The following is a 23695-nucleotide window of genomic DNA, read 5'->3' on the forward strand; positions in this document are numbered from 1 at the left end:
GTGTGTGTTTGCACGAGTATGTGTGTGTGCGCACGTGCATGTGTGTGTGTGTGTGTGTGTGTGTGTGTGTGTGTGTGTGTGTGTGTGATATTCTGTAAGGCTCTACTGACTGGTACTGCTGAGATGAGATAAAGCTGCCCAGTCTCCCTTAGTAAGGGAGGCACAGGAAGCAATTGACACCGTTTCTTAGTTCGCATTGTTTCTGAGACATTTCCTACTTCCTAGTATAATATAGCTTTCCTATGAGAACAATTTGCTCGAAAATGGTTACCCACGATACATTTCTCATTGCCACATGTCCTGTGGAGGACATTGTTCACTATGCTTTGTAGTCACAAGTTGGTGTTTTTACGTGCTGGGGGTGGGGTCCCGCTTCGTGTGGAGGGTTCCAACTTCCTTCCAAGTTTCAGTTTCCCATGATACACTACCCCAGAGAGTTCAGTCTTCCGTAGTTGGAGCCTTTTTCTTGAAGTATTGTGCGATTCATTTATACTGTCAGTTTAAGGAACATCCTGTGAATTATGGTGTTTTGGGGGATGCCTGGTGGCTTCTGTGGAACGTAGTCCATGACAACTGACACTCACGAGGCTGAGGTACATGGCGGTCTGAGATATTATCTCGGGAACTGTAAAGTGCCATCAAAGTGCCATTCTAGAAATGGGAAATGAAACACTTAGGGGAGATAACCTAATCTAATTTGCAATAAAAGAACGTTCAAATTTCTTCTGAAATGATGATTCCCACATTCAGAAGTTATGCTGTAGGTAAAGAGAAAGTGAAGGATTTTCAGTTAAAACAAAACAACAGCAAAAGACTTGGAACTTGGGATTCTCGTCCATCTGATCAGATTTTATAAAATGACATCTTTGTCTGTTTTGAGGTGCCTTCCCCAAGGAGGCCTGGAAGCAGTTAGATCTGTTTTCTTTTCTTTTTTTTCCCCTGCACTCTTCTCTGAAGGCAGCTTTTGCTGGCCTGGGACTTATTTGTATCATCGCAACAACCAGGCTTTGGAAACTTCTGGAAATGAGAAGAGACTTGAGGGTGGCCCTGGAGCTGACATTGCTTTAGCGCTTCCCGGTGCGAACATTTGTGGACTTCTAAAAATCTTCTCCCTGAGAAAGTCTTATTTTTCCCAGTTTGCCCCAGTTCCAAGTCTCTGTTCTGTTGATTGGATTAAAAAAAAAGTTATAGTATAAAACCTTATCACTGGCAGAATGACTTTTTGAACTTTTGATCTTTAATTTTGCAACTCAGCAGCTTTTCCCCCTTTCTCTAGTCAATAGAATCACAGATCTCGAAAAACTAGAGCAGAACAGGCCTCTAGGGGTTACCCTACTTAAGCCCCTTGCTGTATTGAAGGATGAGGCCAAGGCTCTGAGAGGTAAGGGGCAGGCAATGGAGCTCACTGGGTTCAAGCAGAGAATAAACTGAGGACAGTGATGCTTGCCTGGAACCCCAGAGCTCGGGAGATGGAGGCAGTAGGGATCAGAAGTTCAAGGTTAACCTCTGCTCTATATCAAGTTAAGGTCAGTCAAGGCTACATGGGTCCCTGTCTCAGTAGACAAGAACAAACAAGAGACGTATAATGAAGGCTATATAGATACTGGATGACAGATCTGTAACCAGAATTAAGAATTCTTGATTTCCAGTTTGCTAACTCTTTGATTTTTCATAAACCTAAGATCTAAACTTTATCCTGTGGGGACAGAATTTGAGTACGCCCTCACAGAACCAAGTACCAGCCAGTGGATGGAATTGTACCATAGCAGAGTGAAATTTGAAAAGAGGCTCAGTTTTTTTTTTTTTTAAACACAAACTCAGTTCTTTTAGTTGGTTAAATACAGAGTGATAATGTCACACTCACAGACTTCTCTGGCCTGTGGTTCCTGTGTAATTTAAGTGTAGAAATATCATGGGTTGAAATGACCGTTGACTTGTCTACCGTCCTTAGGTCACCACACGATCTACATTGGGGTCCATGTGCCCAAGAGCTACCGGAGAAGGAGACGCCACAAGAGGAAGGCTGGGCACAAGGAAAAGAAGGAAAAGGAGAGAATCTCCGAGAACTACTCCGACAAATCTGATGTGGAGAATGCGGATGAGTCCAGCAGCAGTATCCTCAAACCCCTCAGTGAGTACTCTTGGCTCAGCACCGCTCTCTACCTTTCACCTCCTCTGCCAATGTAGAGGGAGTCAGGGACCCTGGGGCGGTCTGTCTAATGGGTCATGTCCACGCATATGCTTTTCCTGTGCTGACAGGTTGGACTAAGAGTGCGCGTGGAAGATTCTGAGTTGGTGGGGAAAAGATAAGAGCAAGTACGGGCACAGATGGCAAGTCTTCATCCTGCAAAGTGAGCTAGGGCCCAGCTTCACAGATAATATGTTACTTCACTGCACTCATCAACAGTCAGAGGCTCATTGGATTGATTCCGCTTAAAAATAGGTTCTACTGAGACAATAGGCTAAGATGAGAGTGTACGCGTGCATATGTATGTCCATCTTCTAAATCACGGTCATTGGTGACATTTAGCTGGATTGCGGGCCAGGTCAGTGATTTAAAATGGAACGTTAGAGAAGCTTTGCACAGGGCAGAGAGGAGTGCTGAGTGACACAGCTCTCGAAAGGCTGGCCATCGTAGATTTCACCATAGACATGCATATAAAATGTTAAGATGGATGGAAGGGGGTCAGAGGGCACTCTGGAACTCAAGTTGCAAGTAGACTGTGGGCTTGGGCATTGGTTTATGCTGTTCTGTGTGTGTTGAGTGGGGGTGGGGAGCTCTGATATATGGAGACCCTTACGGCTGGAATGAATCCGTACGGGTGAGACCCATGCTGGTTGTGGAAGATTCCGGAAGAGGACTTAGTGACAGCGTTCGTGTTGGCAGAGCTCTGTACACTCTCCATCTCTTGCGGAAGCCCAGACCCTGCCATAAAATGCATGATGGGTGGCACAGATAAAGATCAAGTTCAGTCACGCAGGTGATGACGGGCCAAGTTAGAATGAAGAACTCAGGGGGCTGTTGAAACATGAATTCACAGCACTAAATTAAAGAGGGCGTGAAGCGCCGTGACGTGAGTGTTTTCTCGTCTCAGCGCTGGGACGAAGCAGGTGTCTTAGGAAGCTGGATAAGCCGTGCTCCAAGAGGAGTGGCCCGGATTGGGGAATATTGGAAATGGACTTCTGAACATAAGAGGGAGTAAAGCTGTGTGTGAGATGGAGGAGGTGGAGGACAGGTAACTAAAGCTATGTTCCTTTTATTGGAATGCTAGGGAAACTTTTTCTAAAAGAATTCGCCATGATATAGCATCCAAAATAATAGTATCCATTCTAAGCCAGCTCCTTGAAAGGCATATAAAAAGGGTTATGACTAGCAGCTTGAAGAAAAAAAAAGATAATAATCCATTCCAAATAGATTACTATAGTTTCTAGCTATTTACTGTCTATTTTGGCATGGTACCAGCCAGCATCAAAAGGAGCCTCTGCTGAGCATCTGTGAGAGGTCCATCCCCTCTCCTCCCATTCTCAGCCCCTCCCTTCCCCTCTCCTCCACTCCTTTGCTCTCCTCTCTCCTCCTCTACCCCTTAACCTCTCCCTCCCCTCCCCTTCCCTTTTCTCCCTGTTTTGAAGCTATCTCTCATTCTTTAAGTAATATAAGATTTGTCTTCACTGTCTATAGAGATGGAGAAGGAGGGGTGAGAGGAGGAGAGGGAGAGGGAGAGGAGGAGGGGGGAGGGGAGGGGGGAGAGAGGGAGAGGGAGATGGAGAGGGAGAGGGGTTCACCTAAACAAAAGTGCCAAGCAATTTAGAGGTGATAATGATGTCACAACTTTTTATTTTTGGAAAGGCAATGCAAATGATGTAGTGACACCTAAGTAATTAGGAAAGGGCAGCTCAGACCTAGTTTTGTGTGTGTGTGTGTGTGTGTGTGTGTGTGTGTGTGTGTGTGAATGTGTAATGCTGCTGCTCTCTGGGGCATTTGGGGATCAGTTTGAATATAGCATGCAAAATAAACAATATAATCTGTTCCAGAGGTGGGGCCTCAGGTCTCCTCCTGGGTATACTGCTTTGTGTCTTCAGTGAGGTCTTGGAAATGTAGACATGCTATGGAACAATCGTTCAGTGATTGTAGGTTCTTATGCAGCCCAGGTTGGTTTTGAACTTGCTTACTGTTTAGCCATAGAGGAACCTGGACTGCAAATTCTCTTTTCTTTACCTGTGAGGAGCTGGGATTATAGGCCTGCCCTGTTTTATGTGATACCGTGGATTGAGGATTGAAGAGGATCTTGTGTATGTCAGACAGGCCCCAGTGGAAGGACTTTTTAACTTCTTTTCCTCCTGGTGGTCATGGGAGTTTTGGCTGTAGTCATCCAATTCGATGAGAAGGTTGTCTTAGAAATTGCTATGAGTATTCCTGCTGCTCAGTTTGGAGGCAAGAATTGCCTTAGCTGCTGTTGTTCTTAAAAGTCTGCCTGGGTGCATCCAAATACAGAAAGGCAGGCACCGACATGTAGGCATTTTTATGAGAAAACGCATCTATGAAATCCCCAACTCATGGTCCATTGTTGTCTCTCGAGAGTGTCAATGTCTTGAATATAGGCCTTCTGAGTTCCTTACATCTGTACACTGTTTGTGTCCTGAAGGCGAGAGATGCCTACATGTACTGACTGGGAATTATGCAGCAGTTGTATTCTTTTTGAGGAAGAGAAGCCAAGCAACTCACAGATTGGTAGTAACTTGAGAGACATCTCTGAGCTACACCTCACTTTTGCCTGCACACAGGCCGGTCTGCAGTGCCTTCGGTTGGCTCTCCATCCATCTGTCTGAACTCTGTCTGACTGTCCACTTCTCAGCCTGGCTGCTCTGGTTTGGCCCAGGGCGTTGTCATGTCTTGCTTTGCTTTGATGTCTTTCTTCACTCAGAGACAGTGTTGGTTGTGGTGAAGCACTAGTCAAGCCAGACCACTCTGGTGCTGATGGTTTCCCATTGACCTTGAAGCAGTGTCTGTGCTGTGCATTTGGCACACAGCATCCCGTCCTCATGAGACATCGTGTAGTCCTACATTATAGCATTCTCTCGTCACTCACTTTGTTTCAGTCATGCTGATGTCAGTGACCTTTGCTCCCAAGCTATTTCTTACTCCAGAGCCTTCGCATGTACAATCCTAGCTTCCTGGAATGGCCGTCCTGTTCTTATCTCCATGGGCTTTTTTTTTTTTTTTTTGACTTTCTTCATCTTCCATCCTTAAATGCTGCCTTGTCAGAGAAGCCCTTTTTCCCTCCTCTCATGCTGCTTCTTTGGTGTTGAGGTCCCTCTGCTCTTCTTCGTTTCCTTCACGATAATACGTCTTTCAACTCACAAGTTTTCTCTTTTTCACCTACAGTTTTGGTTTGTGTGAACATTAGATCTTAAGTTCCATGACTGCAAGCAAGGGTGAAGTGTGTCTTGTTTATTTACCGTAACTCTCCAGGGCTGTGCCAGACCCAAGGGATGTTCAATACACGTTCACTGAAGAATATTTAGATGACCAAGGAGGGAAGTTTAAATTACTAAGGAGGGAAAACTTAAGCCTTGCTTTCATAGTTCTAAGTCTCCACCACATTCTAAGTGAGGATCCAGCTGATTTTCTCGAGTTCTACCCTGGCCTGCTGGCTCTCTCTGGCTTGCCTCCCTCCATTGACACGTAAAATCTCATGCTGACTTTTAAGTGTTCCACTTTGGAAAATACCTAATTATTTCAGCTGCTGCTAAAAGGTTGTCTTGTTTTGGGGTAGGCAACTCCCAAATGTGTACTATTGCCTGTTGGCTGTAGGTGATGGAAGACATTGATCTATAGGGCTCATACTTCATCATATATACTTAAAAGACAGCTACCATTGCACACAGACATCAGAGAGCTCTGCTTAGAAGTCATTGTGAAGAATCCCCAAATGGTGCATCTTCCAAACAGTTCTAAGGAGACTCCTCCATAGGTTTTCCAGTATTTAGGCATGTTGGGAACATGACATAGTTGACAGGTTCGTTTAGTTTAGAATAAAGATTATTTTTTTCATTTTTATCACTTCTGGCATCAAGATTGGGCATCTAAAAGGTTGGTATGCATTTGATCCTTACATGTTTATATCCTTGACGACCACAGAAGCTTCAGATCCACCCCTAAGTTCAGCAGCCCCAGGGCTCTACATGGCTCCTGTTCCCAGTGTGGTGTCAGAACTGGTGTCCCAGCTAGGGATACAGGGAGAGAAACCTGTGTGTAATTGTGGCACGCTGAGCAATAGGGGAGAGGGAGGCTGGGAAGAGACAGGAGTGGTGTGGAAGAACAGGAGGGAGGAGAGACAAGGGATGAGGAGGTGGCGTGGAGTGGGTGTGGAGAGAAAACTTAGATTGTGCTCTTTCTTAAAAATAACCCTCTTACCTCCTCCACCGTGCACTTTTCCCCCCCTAAGTTAGCAGCTGCCATCCTCCGAGGCGTGCCCCAAATGCAAGGGACTGATGGTCCTGCTTGCTGGGACCTAGAAACACAGCTCAGCTCCCCACAGTTAATGGCTTTGGTCTCTGCACTTCACATTTTGTTAGTGTCCTGGAAGGTCTCTAAGAGCCAGCTTGTGGCTACAGAGTTTACCAAGTGCTTTCAGATGTTAGGAGACACAGGTACAAACTGAGCATCAAGCTCAGTGTATTGACATGCTGTGTGTGCCGTGTGTCTCTGGACCCCAGAGAGTCTGTGTCAGTACAGAGGTACTGGCTGCCTCCTATGTGCAGGTCTGCCCAGGATGGCTGCACAGTGCTCAGTCAGTGGATGTGGACGGACAGTTTTGCGTTCTTTTCTACCTCTTTGGAAGTGCACCAGAACGGATGGATTTATGCTAGTGGACATTGTTCTGTGAGCCAGGGACAATGGATGCCAGTCGGTGATCCAGCTAGATTCAGGAAACTGAAACAGAGAAATGGGCAGCTGCTTTTGTTTGGGGCATCCGGGTAAATGAACAGAGTAGCCTTTCACCAGAGCCAAAAATATTTGGTTTTGGCCACTTGACTTCCCTGTTCCCAGCACACTCTTGTGTCCTTCTCCAGCCCCCGTTTTTGTGTGATACATTTCTTTCTTTTTTCTTTTCTAATCTCTCTCTCTCCTTCGTTCTCTCTTTCTTTGTTTTAGGCATGCTCCTTAATTTTGATGTCATAGAGTAAAATTTCTTTCATTTGCTGGGTGCCATTGCTATACCCCACAAACGATCTGATCTGTAGGATAGGTCTGTCAGATGTGTGAGGGGAAGTAGCTCCACTCGTGCCAGAGGCGTACAGACACAAGAATCAGGCTGCCTTGGGCATCCTCTTTTTCACTTTCTAGAAGTAGGAAAAAAAATTTTTACTTTAGGTCTGAGAACAAGAGCTTTTCATATTGAAAAATAATCAAAAATGTAGACTTTCTGTTTTCAGAAGAAGACCTTATGGTAGAGTTTTCTGGAAGGACCGCCTACCTAGAACACTTATGGGCAAGAACACCCATGATCTGCACATCAAATGACCTGTACATTGGATAATGGTGTGTGCGTGTGTGTCTATATGTGTGTTTGTGTGTGTGTGTGTGTGTGTGTGTGTGTGTGTGTGTGTGCACATGCACTAACTTGCATGGGTGTTAAGACTATTTCACTTGTGGCACAATATGGTATGGATGCCAGATGACAACGTTTGCGAGTCAGTTCTCTGTGTGGCTCCCAAGGCTCGAACTCAGGCTTGGCAGCAGGCAGCTTTACTGGAAGAGCCATCTGCTGACCTATCAATAAATGCTTGAAGGCATTCTGCAGACCGTCTGCAATCTTATTTCCCCTCATCTGCAGGAAGATAGTGATGAAAGCTTCAGGCTGGACTTGGTGGAGAGAAATTCTCTGTAGTCAGCAATTACTGCTCCCTAAGTCTTGTCAGCCCTTCCTTCCTGCTGGAAGTTTTCACTATTCCTTCATTTTTACCATCAACTCTATCTGCCTCCTGCTCCTTTGAACTTGCCAGTGGGTGTCAGTCTGGATGTTGGCTGGCAGGGGAAATAGCCAAGGGCCTGAGTATTTCTAGGGGTGGAGCAGGCAGCTACTGTCTTGACCTATGGAAGACTGCCAGAAGGTAGTGCCTATTTCCCAGGCTTTTCTCAAATTTAGTCAATAGTCAGGATGTTCTATAACCTGCAAACAAATGGGCTCACTCTTTTTCCTGAAAAGAAGGCTCTCTCTTCCTGTTTCTCAGTGACATTAAAATGTTTAGGAATTTGAGGCAGTGTGGTCCTGAAAGGATGAAGATTTTACATACGATACTGAGCATTCAACAAGAAAATGCTTTGTGTAGTTCAAATAATTGTTTATTCCACCGACTCTCATCGATGGAAGATGTCACTGTGCTCTGCCTTCTTGAGTATTTTAGGCAGCCTAGATGTTCCGAAATGTGGCTCTCCCAGTCACCTTGAGGTGCCCTCCAAATGGCAGTTCTTTTCTTTTTGTTACCATTGGCTATTCTATTCCAATAGTTATTCCACTATGCCACGAGATGGGATGTTATGAATAGTGTGTTTACGTGTTGTGGGAGAGCTGATGCTGTTGCTATTTATAGTGACTCATGAGTTCAGGAGGCCGCAGACGGTTCTAGTATACTCTGGGTGCTGGGGTAGGTAGGGCTAAAAGGAGTTTGTAACTTGCAGTGGAAAAAGGGGAAAACCAGAAGTGCTTAAGATATGAGATCTCTTTAGTGAGGTAAACAGGGTACAAATGACTGATCCAGGCATTGCCACCTAAGCAGAAGGCAGGATGTGTCCTCTGGTTTGGGGTTAAAGTTTGAAAGGCAGGAAGCTGGACTTAGTGCATGTGACTAGGACTCGGTTGAAGAGTGACAGACGCTGACCAGAATCTTCTTGGCGTGGTATTCTGTTTAGGAAACTTGTCACACAGAAGGATGTAACTTCTGAAGGACACGGGTGCTTAACACCAGAGCTTTAAATGCAAAGGTTTGTGAGTTTGACCAGCAGAAGCAGAAGTAGCTGAGGTACATCTCTATGTATTCTCCAGAATTCTCCAGTACCACAGTCTGGATGCAAGTCTGGAGGGGTGGGAGGCACTGGTACAGTCTATACCTTCTCTAGAAATCTTCTGTGCAGCAGTCGGGATGCAGGCACATGCTAGGGTCTTGTAATAATTTTCTTATGGACAGGAATCTTACTTCATACTTTATGGAGGTGTGAACACGAAGTCTTCATATTCCTGGGTCACATCTAGAGTGAAAAATCTTAATTATCTTTGACTCTTTGCTATTCTTTCTTTCCCTTCCCTTTTGTGTGTCTATTGCTTCTCCAGTTTCTCTTGTGTTTTCTCCTTGCTCTGAGTTTCTGACCAGTCTCTTATTCAAATGTGTTTTTTCCTATTAGGTTCCTCTTTGAAATAGAAGGGCTCCCTTTAGAAGAGACTGTCAGATACTCAAAGGACAAATTCCATCTAGTCTCTCCCATTAAGAACAGAGACTCTTACCATCTTCATTTCTCAAAGCAGGCCCCCAAATTAGGGTTCCTAGATATTTAAGAGGAAACTGACTGTAGATCAGGGCTCACTGCTTTCATTTTTTTTTTTTTTTTGCATAGTTTAATTAAAGCTGTAGACTCACCTTGTTTGAGCAAGGCCTCTTGAAGTTAGTTTATGCCCACTTTATGGTTTTCCTGCTTTTTTTGAAATGTGGTAGTACCTAAATATATCATATGAACTGTCACGTGGACCCTGTCTTGCCCCGACAGTGACAAGATCCTTTTCAGATGGGTGTCATCTCTCCAGCTGCATTGTTAGAGCCTCAAAGCCACCAGCTACATCATGTACATATTGTGTCATAGTGTATCCTTCGAATGGATGATTAAGGAACAGGGCAAAAATTATTTATTAGTTAAATTCAAAAACATAAAAACATGAAGGTAAGGATTTCACACAATTTAGTCAGTATTAACAATAGTCTTGTTAAATAAGATACGGTTTTAATTTCTGGTTGAAATGTGATTAAAATAGAGATCACCAGCAAGCCCTTTAAGAGCCTGGGTTCACTAGTGGTGAAGTGAGAAAATGTCAGGAAAAATCTTATTATGCACAACTTTGTTTCCAATGATTAATTTGCATTTAAACAAAATATTTCCATGCTTAAAAAGTGGATAAAGATACTAGCCTATACACACACACACACACACACACACACACACACACATACACATACACACATGCACACACACATACATATATTTCCATATGAGGAAAATTAAAATGTGAGAATCTGAAGGCCAATGAGGTATGCAAAATATTAGCCGATGTCATATTTCTCTAAAGAAGAGGTCTTGCTAAGTTGATTGGTAAGCCTGGCTGGGTAGAATGCTATTTAGTTAGTGTTTACATTCCATGGGGAAGCGTGAGAATTATACATGGAAGAGGTTACTTATAGTAAGTGTTGCACATTAGGAATGCATCTCCAAGGCTATATGTGGACTTTCTTACATAGAGAACTTTTAGAGTTGCCTTTATTGTCTCAATGGATGCATTTATAAAACACTCCCTAAAGCTAAGGAAACATTATGGAAGAGAGGGCAGAAAGGCTGTAACAGCCAGAAGATCAGGAAGTTTGCTGTGAGATTCTATCTTCCTTGTAGTACTAGAAGCTATACCCATAGAATCTCGCCAGCATGACTACCCAACTGTGAGCTGAACAGGGGTGATATCAATGATCATGGTAAACTAGTCTATGAGGCACCAACCCTACTCAAAAAACTCTAGACAACTCAGGAAAGCTGGGTTCAGGAGAGATAGTTTTCCCCAGGGAAGAGCATACTAGTTGGCTGTCTGGTATTGAAAGATCAGCCCTGAAAACATGCATACAGGTAACATTATATAGAATGAATAGGTTTTGCATACATACGTGAAATAGCAATTGTGAAAAAGAGGCCCTGATTTTGAGGAAGATTGGGGAGGGGTATGTGAGAGAGTTTAGAGGGAAGAAAGAGAAGGGGGAAATGTTGTAATTATTTTAATTATATTATAATCTCAAAATTAAAGAAAAAGAATTATCTCTATGCATCTGGCTTGCAGAGTAAGGTTTATGCTGGTTCTGGAATAATATTTTATGGCTCAGTATTAAGATAATAATCCTGAACCACCTTTGGGTTCATGTGTTCTTCTACTGTTTGCCAGTGATGTAGAGTTTTATTTTTGAGCATGTGGTACCTGATGGCCTTCTGCTGGTGTTGCTTTGGGAAGGCTTGCCACTCTCAAGAACATACACAGAGCTGTAAAATCTGAAGACAATTCTTCGTCCAGTTGTACTTAACTACTTTCTGTGAAGCCACTACCTACCATAAGCAAAGTGAAGAAATGGGTGGAATCACTGGGTGGGTGGCAGGGCGCAGTACCTACTGTTGGAAACCAGGACACTGTAGGTTAGCCAGGCCTGGACATAGTCACTTCAAGCCAGTTTCAAATGGCCTTAGTTGCAGATTTCTAGAAGTCATTCATTTTTTACTATGATTACGAAATGATTGTAGTGATTCTGATACTAACTTCTTTTATCTTCATGCCGTAATATTTCTTTGCACTTCTTTTAAAGTTACCAATAAGACCTTTCTGCTAGGATGAGCTGAGGCCTGCCTTATATCTATGCTTTTCTTAGAACTTAAAAATTGTTGTTTTAGTTAGTACCAGCAGACCATATGAGAAAGAACCCTAACTTTTTAAAATTTCCTTTAAAACTTCCCTTGTCTTCATCCTGGAGACATAGTTCAGTGGTGGTACCTGCCTGGTATGCTTGAGGGTTTAATCCCTAACACAGGTTAAAACAAAACAAAACAAAACAAAACAAAACAAAAAACAAAACAAAACAAAACAAAAAAAAAACAAAACAAAGCAAAACACTCAACAGTAGTCTTCTATCAGGTCACCGAATTTAACCCTACAATTCAATTTATGCTCTGTCTACATGGTTTCCTCTGAGGATCAAGGTGTTCACATTTCACACTCTATAGAGGATGCTATCCCTTGCGTCCACACCACTTGGCAGACTGCCGGATGACAGTGGAAACTCAGAGTGAGGCAACGGGACTTTTTTTGGAAGACAGCTGGTACTAGGGGAATTTTTGTAGGCAATGAACCATTCTTTAATTGAAACCACTGGATGTGGTTAAGTAGTTTATTTTAAAAACACCATATGTTAGTTCATTCCTATAGACTGTGACAATCATAGTATAATCAAAAGCTGTTTGTGACATTTCTGTTTAGCGTTCATGAAAGTGTGGCTTGCTTCCTTGAAATCCTGAACCCTGTGCCAAATGCCAGCACACTGACAATTACAGTTTTGCTTTCTGGCCGTTGAGCAACTCTCAGAATATGTGGTAGGGTTTTATTTATTTATTTATTTATTTATTTATTTATTTTTTGTCACTTTCACTAATTTGTCATTTTCTTAAGTGGAAAAATATTTTCTCGGTTCTTTGTTAGGTAAACAAAACTTTTACTCCTTTTTCCACGGTCCCCCTGAGAGGAGGCAGTAACCTCACGCAAGCTAAGCTGTGGTTTGTGTCTCTCTTTTGGCCAGAGAGCCAAGCTAATGCATGATCTCATTGATACATGATCTATTTGTATGAACTGCAAGCTCGTGGGCTTGTCATCGTCCTTCATGGTGCTGGGTCAGTCACCCCGTTAGCCATTATAACAGGGGAAGAAGTGAGAGACAGGCGCATCGCTAAGCCTTCTTCTTCTCAGGCCAACGCAGCACAGTTCTGTTCAGTTCAGTCTATCCCACTTAGAGCAAGTCATAGAAATATTTACAGAGCATCTTGTCCACGCTAGCTCAGGGCATGGTGCTGCAGACATTACAGTGCCTTAGATGGTTTGTGGGGAGTGATGGCATGACCAGGTACATAAAACAACGTGGTAATTGCCACAGTGGTGTGGAGAGAGCATAGAAGAAGGCACAAAGATTGGTGGGGGATTTATAGCTAGTGTCCTTGTCATCTGAGTGGAGCCCTGAGAGACAGGAATGTGTTTAGAGTTAGAACAGGGAAGGAGAGGAGGTGGCTGTTTTGATTGCCTCTTCATCCACCACATCCCATGGCAGGTGATGAAACTGAGAGTTTTCTATCATAGCGTCCCCTTCTTTTTAGGATGATATAGCGCCGTGGTTTACTTTGGGTATCTAACCTGACCACTGAAGTTCATTTTTGGGGGACTGTTTTCTAGTCTACCTAGCAGCCATTATTTTTATACCTTCTCTTTTATCTTCAGAACCCAGAGTTTGTTCACAATAAAAATGTGAACAATGCCGTCCTCCGGCAGCCTGTATGGCTCAATTCTGACCAGTAAGAAGTAAGCGGTACATTCTTAGGAGCTGTATATTGGTTCCTGACCGAGATAACATTCATATTTTGCAGTGGATATTGTGGATGAACATTTTAGGTGGATTATTTATTCCCTAAGTAGTAAAAACTTGTCACTTCCAGAAAATCTTAATCTTGTCACGGTCGATGGTCAACCAGAATAATTTACTGTTTACATTCAAACAGCCAGTTTGTATATGCCAACTATACTTACAGGTTATCTTTGTGTCCTCTCTCCATATACAAAGAAGGATTATAAGAAAGGACGAGTGAGTTCTGTGTATGAAATGATTCGTACTTTATGGCTAATACCCTGCTGACGATAATATTTATTGAATACAAACTATTCTCTGGGTACCATGTCAATATCTAAAAGACCATGATCTTAAATTTTTCTCATGGGTATCATAAGAGCAACAAAGAGGGATCTGATGTTCATGGAGGTGGGTGACGCAACTCTATACATCTGGTGAATAGATTGCTAAGAGATAGGCCAGAGATGTTATGATTCAGAGCATAGGCTAGGAGATCCTGCACACCACGGAGACTGACTCAGGCTCTTTTGGCAGTTCTGTGCTTGAGTGAATGAGAGTTTGGGAGGGAGCCTCTCAATGCAACTGCTACTGTTCCTACCAGCGGTTTACTTGTATCTTAAGGTAGACAGATACTAACCTTAAGCAGTATGTATGAAGAAGCCTTTCTTTTTCCTCATAACACCCTCCAAGTTTAGCCTAGAAGTCCTAATGTGCATCTTCTTTTGGTAGCAAAAGTAAATGAACTGTAAGCAGAATAAACAAAACACATGAGGTGAAATAGCATACATGGATTTTTTACAGACTGATAATATTTCTGGCAATCTGTTTATTTTTTTTTCTGTATGTCCATCTTTATTTGTTCATTTACTCATAGTTTTTTGTTTTTTAATTTTAAAAATTATATTTTGAAATTTGATCTTGTTTCTTCTCTGGCATGTTTTGGAAATATTTTGAGTAACTTTGGTCACTCATCTTTTCCTTCTCCAGGAAGATCCTTAGCCTTCCTGTTTGTCCCTGTTGAACAAATGAAGTCAGAAGTTATACTGTAAAGAGTTTGGAGAGACTCAGTAGACCCAGTGACCTCGAGCATCATTCTGGCATCAGAAAGCACAAGATGCTTTATTAGATTATATAGACCAGTGGTCCTTCCTGACCACTGCGACCTTTTAATTACAGTTCCGCATGTTGTGATGGTCCCAACCATAAAATTATTTTCATTTTTTTACTTTATTTTATTATTACTATTTTTTATTTTTTACTTATTCTTTTTTAATTAATATTTTTTATTACATATTTTCCTCAATTACATTTCCAATGCTATCCCAAAAGTCCCCCATACCCTCCCCCCCACTTCCCTACCCACTCATTCCCATTTTTTTTGGCCCTGGCGTTCCCCTGTACTGGGGCATATACAGTTTGCGTGTCCAATGGGCCTCTCTTTCCAGTGATGGCCGACTAGGCCATGTTTTGATACATATGCAGCTAGAGTCAAGAGCTCCGGGGTACTGGTTAGTTCATAATGTTGTTCCACCTATAGGGTTGCAGATCCCTTTAGCTCCTTGGGTACTTTCTCTAGCTCCTTCATTGGGAGCCCTGTGATCCATGCAATAGCTGACTGTGAGCATCCACTTCTGTGTTTGCTAGGCCCCGGCATAGTCTCACAAGAGACAGCTACATCTGGGTCCTTTCGATAAAATCTTGCTAGTGTATGCAATGGTGTCAGCGTTTGGATGCTGATTATGGGGTGGATCCCTGGATATGGCAGTCTCTAGATGGTCCATCCTTTTGTCTCAGCTCCAAACTTTGTCTCTGTAACTCCTTCCATGGGTGTTTTGTTCCCAATTCTAAGGAGGGGCACAGTGTCCACACTTTACTTTATAACTGTAATTTTGCTTCTGTTATGAATTGTAATGCAACTATCTGATATGCAGGATATCTGACATGTGACCCCGAAAGGGGTTGTGACCCCCCAGATTGAGAACCACTGATCTAGATTATTATCTAGGGTATTCATTGCAGGCATCCCAGGTACTGTGCTATGATGTCGTTAAGACAGTGAGCTAACTCTAAGACACACACTTCCCTTAGGAAGACGATAGTCTGTCGGTTGCCAATCAGAAACTCACAGAGATGGATGGTAAAGTTTACCTGTGGGTAGGGCTGTGACAGTCTGTGGCTCATGGTGCTGTTAAACTCATTGGTGGAATTTGTTCAAAGTGAGGAGATTAGGAAAAGATACTCTGAGAAAGTCAGGGTTGAGCTAAGAAGGAATGAAGGCCCCAGACAAGGCTGTGGATAGGAGGACGAGCAGCATTTGAGAAGCTATATAAGGTGGGCCACAGCACGGAGCAAGGAGGAAGAGCCAAGTGGAGCAGAGCTTGCTTTGGAAAGTAATTGCATTACCTTTGGCTAGTGTCTGATGAGCAGATTTAGACTCTCCGATGCCTGACAAATGCTTACTGCACACAACAAGATAAAAAATACCCTTCTTTCAATCTACATCGTAAGGAAACTTTTTATGTTAAGTTTTTAAAAAATCCACAGAATGACCTCTACCTTGGCACAGAATCTCCTTCTCTGCTGTTTCCTCAGATTCTGATGTGTCAATAAGACATCTCCCACTAAATTACTTGAGGTCTAGCAAAAAGCTTTTGCCATTAGCACAAGAGGTAAGAACCTGCTTCCTCACGTGCACTGTGAGTCTTGTCTATTTTGACAGAATGCTCAACTGGCAGCCGAGAAAAACTCTGCGAGAAAACCACTCCTACCAGTCAGAAATACAGAGCAGGAGGGAAAGAAAATTCTGGATGAAGATGAATGTTCAGTGGCATTGACTAAGTCACACACAGACCTTTTCTATCTGTGACTCACACGGATCAAGTGACAGGTCAAGAGGACACAAAGCCCTGGTCCCGCGTCAGCTTACTCAGTGACTCCTTTCCAGAATTTCTCTGCGGTATCACCCAAGTATAGAAGGGTGTCTACTGTGTGATTTATAGCAGCGTTTCAGTTTGTTTGTTTATTCTGTCACAGCCAGGGCAAGAAGAGAAATGGGTGACATAAGAGACATTTCTTCTAAGCAGAGAAAATGTGGAACGCCGGCATATTTTTTTGTTTCAGTGCTCCTTTGAAGTCTGTGATCAGGAAATGTGTCTTTCCTAAGAAGAACTCATAAAAGGCCCCAGGAGGGCCTCATCAGCCAGAAGGGCACATTCATAGTAGTGCGTTTCATGCTTTTCTGCAGCACCTCTCCACCACCAGTCACCTTCGCTCCAGTTCCCACTTTTCTATCAGTTATTTCAGATGGAGCCAAAAGGTTTCCCCTTTGTCCTTTGTGTGCAGTTCAAAGCCTGCTCCAGGAGTCAGCTAAGCTGGGTTTCACTATACATTACAAAACATTTTATTTTGCTGTTGTAGTGTAAATAAGTCAGGGAGGCTTCCATATATAGAACCGTAATTGTTCCATAACTCCGGGATGCAAAAGTTATCCCTGCTGTAGAAATATAATAGCAGCTTCCCACAGGCATATCCTCTTGCCTAGCATCATGTTTCTCTTTGGGAGGAATCGGGATTCTGATGGAGTCCTTGGACTTCTGGTCTGGCTTGTTTTATATAATCAGTTCTTACCTGTGGGTTATGACCCACACAGAGGTCACATACTAGATACCCTGAATATCAGATATTTATATTACAGTTCATAACAGTAGTAAAAATTACACTTATGAAGTAGTGATGAAAATAATTTTATGCTTGGGGGGGGGGGTTCACTACACCATGAGAAACTGTGTTAAAGGGTCACAGCATTAGCAAGGTTGAGAACCACTGGTCTATATCATATCATATGAAGCTGAAATACCGGAGTGATTGGGCTAATAACAAAGAGCATGTGATAGGGCCAGGCAAGTCCTGGATCTTTTGTTATTTATTTCTTCAGAGCTTGGAGTTTTCAAAGTTAGAAAATCACTTGATTGGTCTAAAGTCAACTGCATTTTAGAGAAGACCCTTGGAGATAGGTTGCCTTGGAAATGGGTAAGTGTAGCTGCCTAATAGTTTTTCTTGTGGTTGAAATTCCAGCAGTTGGGTGGCAATTGTGTCTCTGTGAAGGCTGTGGGCACATTGTAATTGGGCTTTTCCCATTGCCAACGAGCCTGGCCATGGTTATACTTATTACAGCAGTCACCAATTTCTCCAGCTGCCTTTCAGACATCTTTTGTCATTTCTTTTTTTTTTTTTTTTTTTTGTGCCCAGAAGTTGCAAAAGCCATTTCTTGTGCTCTGTGTTGCCTGCCATAGCCTACCAAGTGGCGTGTTAGGAAACCACACAGACTTCATCAGGGACTCATAACTTCTGAGTAAGGCTCTGTAAAGACAGCTATTTCTTTGGTTTTTCTGTTGTGTCTGGCTTTATAATAACTGTGAGACAAATCTGAAGACAATGCTACACCTTTCTCTTACAAATGAAGAAAACCATATTTATGAGATTTAGTCTGAATTCAGATTCCCTTTTTACTTATCCTCTTTCTTTTTGGAGACAATCTCACGTAGCATGGACTGTCCTGAAACTCTTTCTGTAGATGATGAGGGCCTTGAACTTACGATGCTCATTCTTACTCTCCTGAGTGCTAGGGTTACAGACATGCGTGGCGCTTGGAATCAAATCCATGGCCTTCTTCATACTAGGTAAGCACTCTACCCACTGGGCTATATCCCCAGCTCCTAGATTTTAGTTTTTGTGTAAATATGGTGTGACGGTCATGCAGTGAGGTTTAAATGAGATATCCTGCTTTCAAACGGGACCAGCAAGGAATAAGGTGCTAGGCATATCAGTTGTACTGAGTTACTTGGTTTTATTCATATGTTAGCAAGGAGCAGAGCTGTGTCTTCGAACTCTAGTTCCTATCTCATCGCCTTCCCAGCTCCTTGTCTTTCTTCTCCATGGGGAGGAAGGTGGTAGAATTCCTCCACTAGTGAGTGAGGGCAATGGGGTTTTGAACTAAAGATTTAGAGATTTTTGTGGGAACATCTGAATTCCTAGAACAAGTCAGCAAATTATTCTAAAAATGGAGAAACACCTACCATCCCTATTATTAAGAGCTGCTTGGTTCTAGCCCAAATTTAACTTTAAAAAGAAAAGAAAAAATAAGCCAACTTTCTAATGGAACACATTAATAGTATTCAAGTGCTCTGGGACACAGCAGTGGGTATGTTGTGTGCAGTTGTTGGAAGCACATAGCATCTTCCTGCTTGCTATCAGTGACATGAAGAGAGTGTGGAAACCCAGCCTACAGGCTCACTGGATAGCAAACCATTTGGGCTGTCTTCCAAGTCAATAAGTTTACACTAAAGACTAAGGAATATGTTGGATGAAAAAATATGAACAAATACATCTTTTCTGAGTTGGATTCCCTGAAGAGTTCACTTATTTTCATCATGTCTCTTCTCTTTCATAGAGTCTTGCTAGAGCATTGTAAACAGCTTGATAGTAGGGTGGCTGCCTCTGTCCCCTCACTATGCATCTACCCAGCCTGCCTGCAGGGGTCCTCAGTGTTACACAACAGCCTGTGTGTGTGTGTGTGTGTGTGTGTGTGTGTGTGTGTGTGTGTGTGTGATGCACATGCTTTTTCTTGCTTGAATATTCCTCTTCTTTGATTAGAAAATAAATATTACTTGGCCTTTATATAGCATAGGACAGGGTTGAAATGCACATTTGTGCTTTCATTATTGGGAGAGGTCTTCAGAGGCTGCTCCTGCTCCTCATGAGAGGAAAATAAAGATCTGACACGTGGAATGAATTAAACAAGGGACAAGTGTGAGAAATACTCAGGCCTGGTGTTCTTTTTGTAATACTTAGATTCATATCCTCTGCTGAGGTTGAATGAAGTAGTTGGATGGCCAATAGCCTCTCATATTGCACAGAAGATTGGAGGTGACTTGTACTTTTATTATGTAAAAATATGGTGAAAACAGAAATCAAAACCAAGGAGAACACACAGAGCCATTAGGACCGATGTTGTTCCTGGAGTTGAATTTAATTTTTCTGAGATTCCTGGCAGCCAAGATGAAAAGAAAAACATAATAAGCTGTATATTTCATATCATAATAGGAAAAGCATGCTAAGGAGAAGGAGAGGTTTTATTAGGATCATGTTCTAGAGGGATGGTTTCACTGCAGCTTTAGATAAGAGTCAAGAAGAATAATAGTAGATAAGGGTGTCATTCTGTTGCCATGACAACACACTCTGACCAACAGCAATGTCGGGGAGGAGTGCGTTTACTGCGGCTTACAGGTTACAGTCCATCATCGAGGGAAGTTAGGGCAGGAACTTGAAGCAGAAACCATGGAGGAAGACTGTTTGTTTGCTCGTTGACACATTCATGCTTAGATAGCTTCGACAGCCAAGGATTACTTGCCCAGGGACTGGTGCCACCCAACAGTGGGCTACGTCTTCCTATATCAGTTAATCTACTCTGTAGATAGGTTCACAGGAAGTGTGATCTGGGTCATCCATTAGTTGAGACTTCCTTCAGGTGTCTCTAGGGCAGTTATCAACATTTTGAAGCCATACAGTAACATAAAATTGTTTCTTAAGTAGTCTGAAAATTGTTGGCTGCCCATTGGGAGTTTGCTGCTTTCTATGAGAAACTCTGGAAACCTTATTTCATTTCACTTTTATAAACATTTAATTACTGTGTGATACCTTTTAAAAGATCAATTTTTTAATCTATTTAATGATAAGGACATTCAGCCTCAAAGATTTCCTGTTACTTCCTCAAGGCCACATAGCTGGCGAAGAGTACTCTAGTGACTAAGACCCTTCGAATTTTCCACCAGCCCCATGTGAATCTAGAGCCTGTACAGTTTGCACTCTGTCAGTGAGACAACGTAAGTAAATGCAAGTGCGCCTGGCCCTCCAATGTCTGTGGGCTCTACATACCTGGATTCTGGATCAGAAATACTTGGAAGAAGACTGGATCTACACTGAATATGTGTAGACCTTATTTGGCCAGTGTTCTCTCTGCAATATGGAATAACTACACTGCCTTTTCATTGTGTTAGCTATTATAAATAGCCCAGAGATGGTTTAAGGGGAGAATATATTACTGTGCCATTTTATATAAGAGATCTGGGCATCTGTGAATTTTGGTATCCATGGAGATCATGGAACCAAAACCCCTCAGATACTAAGGGACAGACTGTGTATCATCTTCTGGTGGTTCTATGTTATCCAGGAATACATTTTAGAGGGTCGTCTTTGTAAACATCAGTCTCACATTCAGGCTTGGGGAGGAGGCATATAGTGGGAAATCTCATATTCTGGTGTTTCTAAAGAGCGTTTCTGAAGACTAGCAGTCCTGACTATGTGTTGTGGCTATTTAAAGCTAAGTGCTTTGAATTCATCACCATCTTCAGCCCTCCTCAAAATCCAGGAAGGAATGTATTGCTATATTCCCATTTGCAGATAGAGTAAGTAAGGCTCACTGAGGTTAAATGACTCCCAAGTTTACATATGGCCAGCAGCAAGATTCAACTATAGGCCAACCTTGCTCTGTTCAGCATGGCTTCACCATTGCCCTACAGGGCACTCAAATAAGCAAGAGGTAAAAATAGCAATTTCTTGAGAATCACTTAGGTCCTAATCTGGACTCTTGCCTAGAAGAAAAACCTTTTTGCTTCATAGTGTGTATGCACACGTGCGTGTGCACGAGAGCATCGCGCGCACGTACACACACACACACACACACACACACACACACACAATGTAAGGAGACTTGAAGTGCCCCTCTGGTCAGATGGAATTTTCCTTCAGAGGCTGCTGAATCAGTTTTAGCTTGTGCTCCACTCTTAGTGTGGATAGTCCTGTGCTACAGAACCTGAGTGCTGTGACTCTGACTTGCAGAATCCTAAGGAACATGTCCCTGCTGACAGCCCTACAAAGGCATCAAAGCTGTTTCTCTTGGATTTCATTTCACAGGGGCGCTGAGGAGCCCACCAGGGTAAACCAAATGCTAGAAATTGCGATGTCAAAAATTGATATGAACAAGTTTAATTCTAGAGAATGGAGTAAACGTACTAATTTTAGTTTAGAACAGTTAATTCGAACTTGTCCTTTTTTGACAGCCCTTAAATACTGTGATCAATGATGTAAGCAATTCCATTCCCATTCGTGATCCCAATAATAATGACCATTGACTCTAGCAACACCTCAGGAGCAATGGTAGCTGAACATTGTTCTTAGGGCTTGATAAGACTGACGTGTTTAATACTCCTCATGACCCTCTGAGGTATGCAACACTGCTAGTTTTATAGATGAAGACTTAGAAGTGGGTAAGCAACCTCCCCTCCCCCGAAGACACAGCTGGTGAGCAGCAGACTCCATGCTCAGACTCTGCATGGAAGGTAAATTGGAGATCCTTGGACTTCCCTCTGCTGAGAAGACAAATGCATCTGGGTTGTGTGCAAATACTTCTAAAAGTAGACACAAGGAGTGATGGGGTAGGAAGCTTAGAGGAGGGACCCCCCCAACTTGTTTGCTTAGTTGTGCTGACATCTTTCCTGATCACCATCGAATGAACACATGAGCTATTTCTGTTGAACCCATGGAATCACAGGGGCAGTGAAAAGTTTAGAATAGTGTGATTGATCCTATGACATTGTTTTTTTTGACAAATTTTCTCACCAGAAGATTGTTTCAATTATTGAAAATGGGGTGATTCTGCCTAAAGCTTACTTTCTCCTGAAGTATTTCTAGAGAATAGCTAAATTCTTTAGAAGAAACATCCTGGTGAAGTTTTGCATGCTGGAGTTGCAACCTGGGTCAGATGGGTGACCATGAACTAGTTTGACAACTTCTCCAAGTCTTAGTTTTCTCATCTGAAAAGTGGGCACACTCTTCACTACCTCATGGATTGTCACCATGTTATGATGTCATGGTTGATAGAAAGTGCTTAGCCTAATGGTGGGCATGCTATAAACCTCAGAAACCTGTGTGCCATGTAAGATTGCCCACCATAAATCCAAGTAAGCTGCACCAGGGTCCTTTCATGAGAACCACGTGGAACATGCCCAAGTAACTTTGTTGCTTGAAGCTAAGTCCTCAGATACAATTAGTGTTTTTGAGGCAGGTGTGCTCTGATTATCTGCTCTCAAGGGGCTCTTGCCAACCTGAAGGAGATAGAGAAGGTCCTGTGGTAGATATGAGGAAGTCCTCCAAGAAGTGGTCTAGCCCGTCCTTTCATGGTTTGGGTTTCCAATCACCAAGCCTTTGAACAAGGGGTTGGGATGGGTAATCTCTAAATTTTCTTCAAGCTTTCATATCCTTGTATCCAAAATTATTTTAGGTCTTATGAAAGTAGATAAATTAGTTTAAGAAGGGTTAACAGAAAAGAACTAAATAAAAAAAAATCTCCTCACTTCAAATAGTCATAAATAAAGCAGGAAATAAATGCAAAATAACTCCCAAGTAGGTTGTTGGAGGTTGTTTTTCTCTCCCCTGGGACCAAATGACCCTTTCATTGTCTGTCTGATTCCTTTGGAGAATCAGCCCCTCATTCACAGGCCTAGAGTTTTTTGCTTCCTTCCTTGATTGAAATAAAAATTCTTTTAAATTCTTTGCAGCAGCAGGAGTGGGCCCCAGAGGAGCAGGCACAGGAAATGTCTTTGTTTTAGTGGTCAATGCCTGGGCAGCCCCATTCCAAGGGGCTCTGAGCTGTCACTGAGGGAATGTCTGAATGAAGCAACTGAATAGGGAAGACAGGTCCAAATAACAGAACATGTCCCCCCTCTCTGAAAGAACCAGTTTGTTTTGAGCAAAGGGTCATTTAAAGTGAAGATGTGGTTGGCATAGTCCCTTGGAAAAGGCTGTCACTTTCTTTCTATAATACTTTCTAAAGAGTTTTCCTAAAATTTTGGGAATTGTAATTCCTTAAAATTCTAGTGACAGGGAGGGATGGTTTAATTTGAGATATTGTGTGAAACTGATTTTCTGTTTTCAAGCTTTCAAGGTAAAAGTCAGAAAATATATATTTTTTTACTCCCGAGTGGGTCTCTTCCTCCCCTCCCCAAGTCTTTCTGCAACCCCACCTGTTCTCTCTCCTCTTCCTCCCTTACTCTACCCTCCTCTCCTGTTCTCCACATCTTTACATCCCCTGTCCCCTATACCCCCTTAAGTATTCCCACTCCTGGGAGCTCCCTTCCATGTTCCCGGCACATTTATTCTCTTAATCTCTCCACTCCTGTCCCTTGAGAGCAGAGAGAAACATTACAAAGTGTCTTCTGAAGCCCCTATTCTGAGC

At 42.7% G+C, this 23695-nt stretch overlaps 1 protein-coding gene across 9 annotated transcripts in view; it reads left to right on the forward strand.

The window, feature by feature from the left end:
- Slc4a4 (solute carrier family 4 (anion exchanger), member 4) overlaps positions 1 to 23695 on the forward strand; it is a 445799-nt gene that overhangs the window by 158969 nt on the left and 263135 nt on the right. For all 9 annotated transcript variants that reach the window (XM_030254704.1, XM_017320995.2, XM_006535136.4 and 6 more), the window contains one exon: positions 1952 to 2131. In XM_030254704.1, coding sequence (XP_030110564.1) covers positions 1952 to 2131 — 180 coding nt within the window. The remainder of the gene's footprint in view (positions 1 to 1951; positions 2132 to 23695) is intronic.

This window comes from Mus musculus, chromosome 5, assembly GCF_000001635.26.
Source record: "Mus musculus strain C57BL/6J chromosome 5, GRCm38.p6 C57BL/6J".
Taxonomy (NCBI): Eukaryota; Metazoa; Chordata; class Mammalia; order Rodentia; family Muridae; genus Mus; species Mus musculus.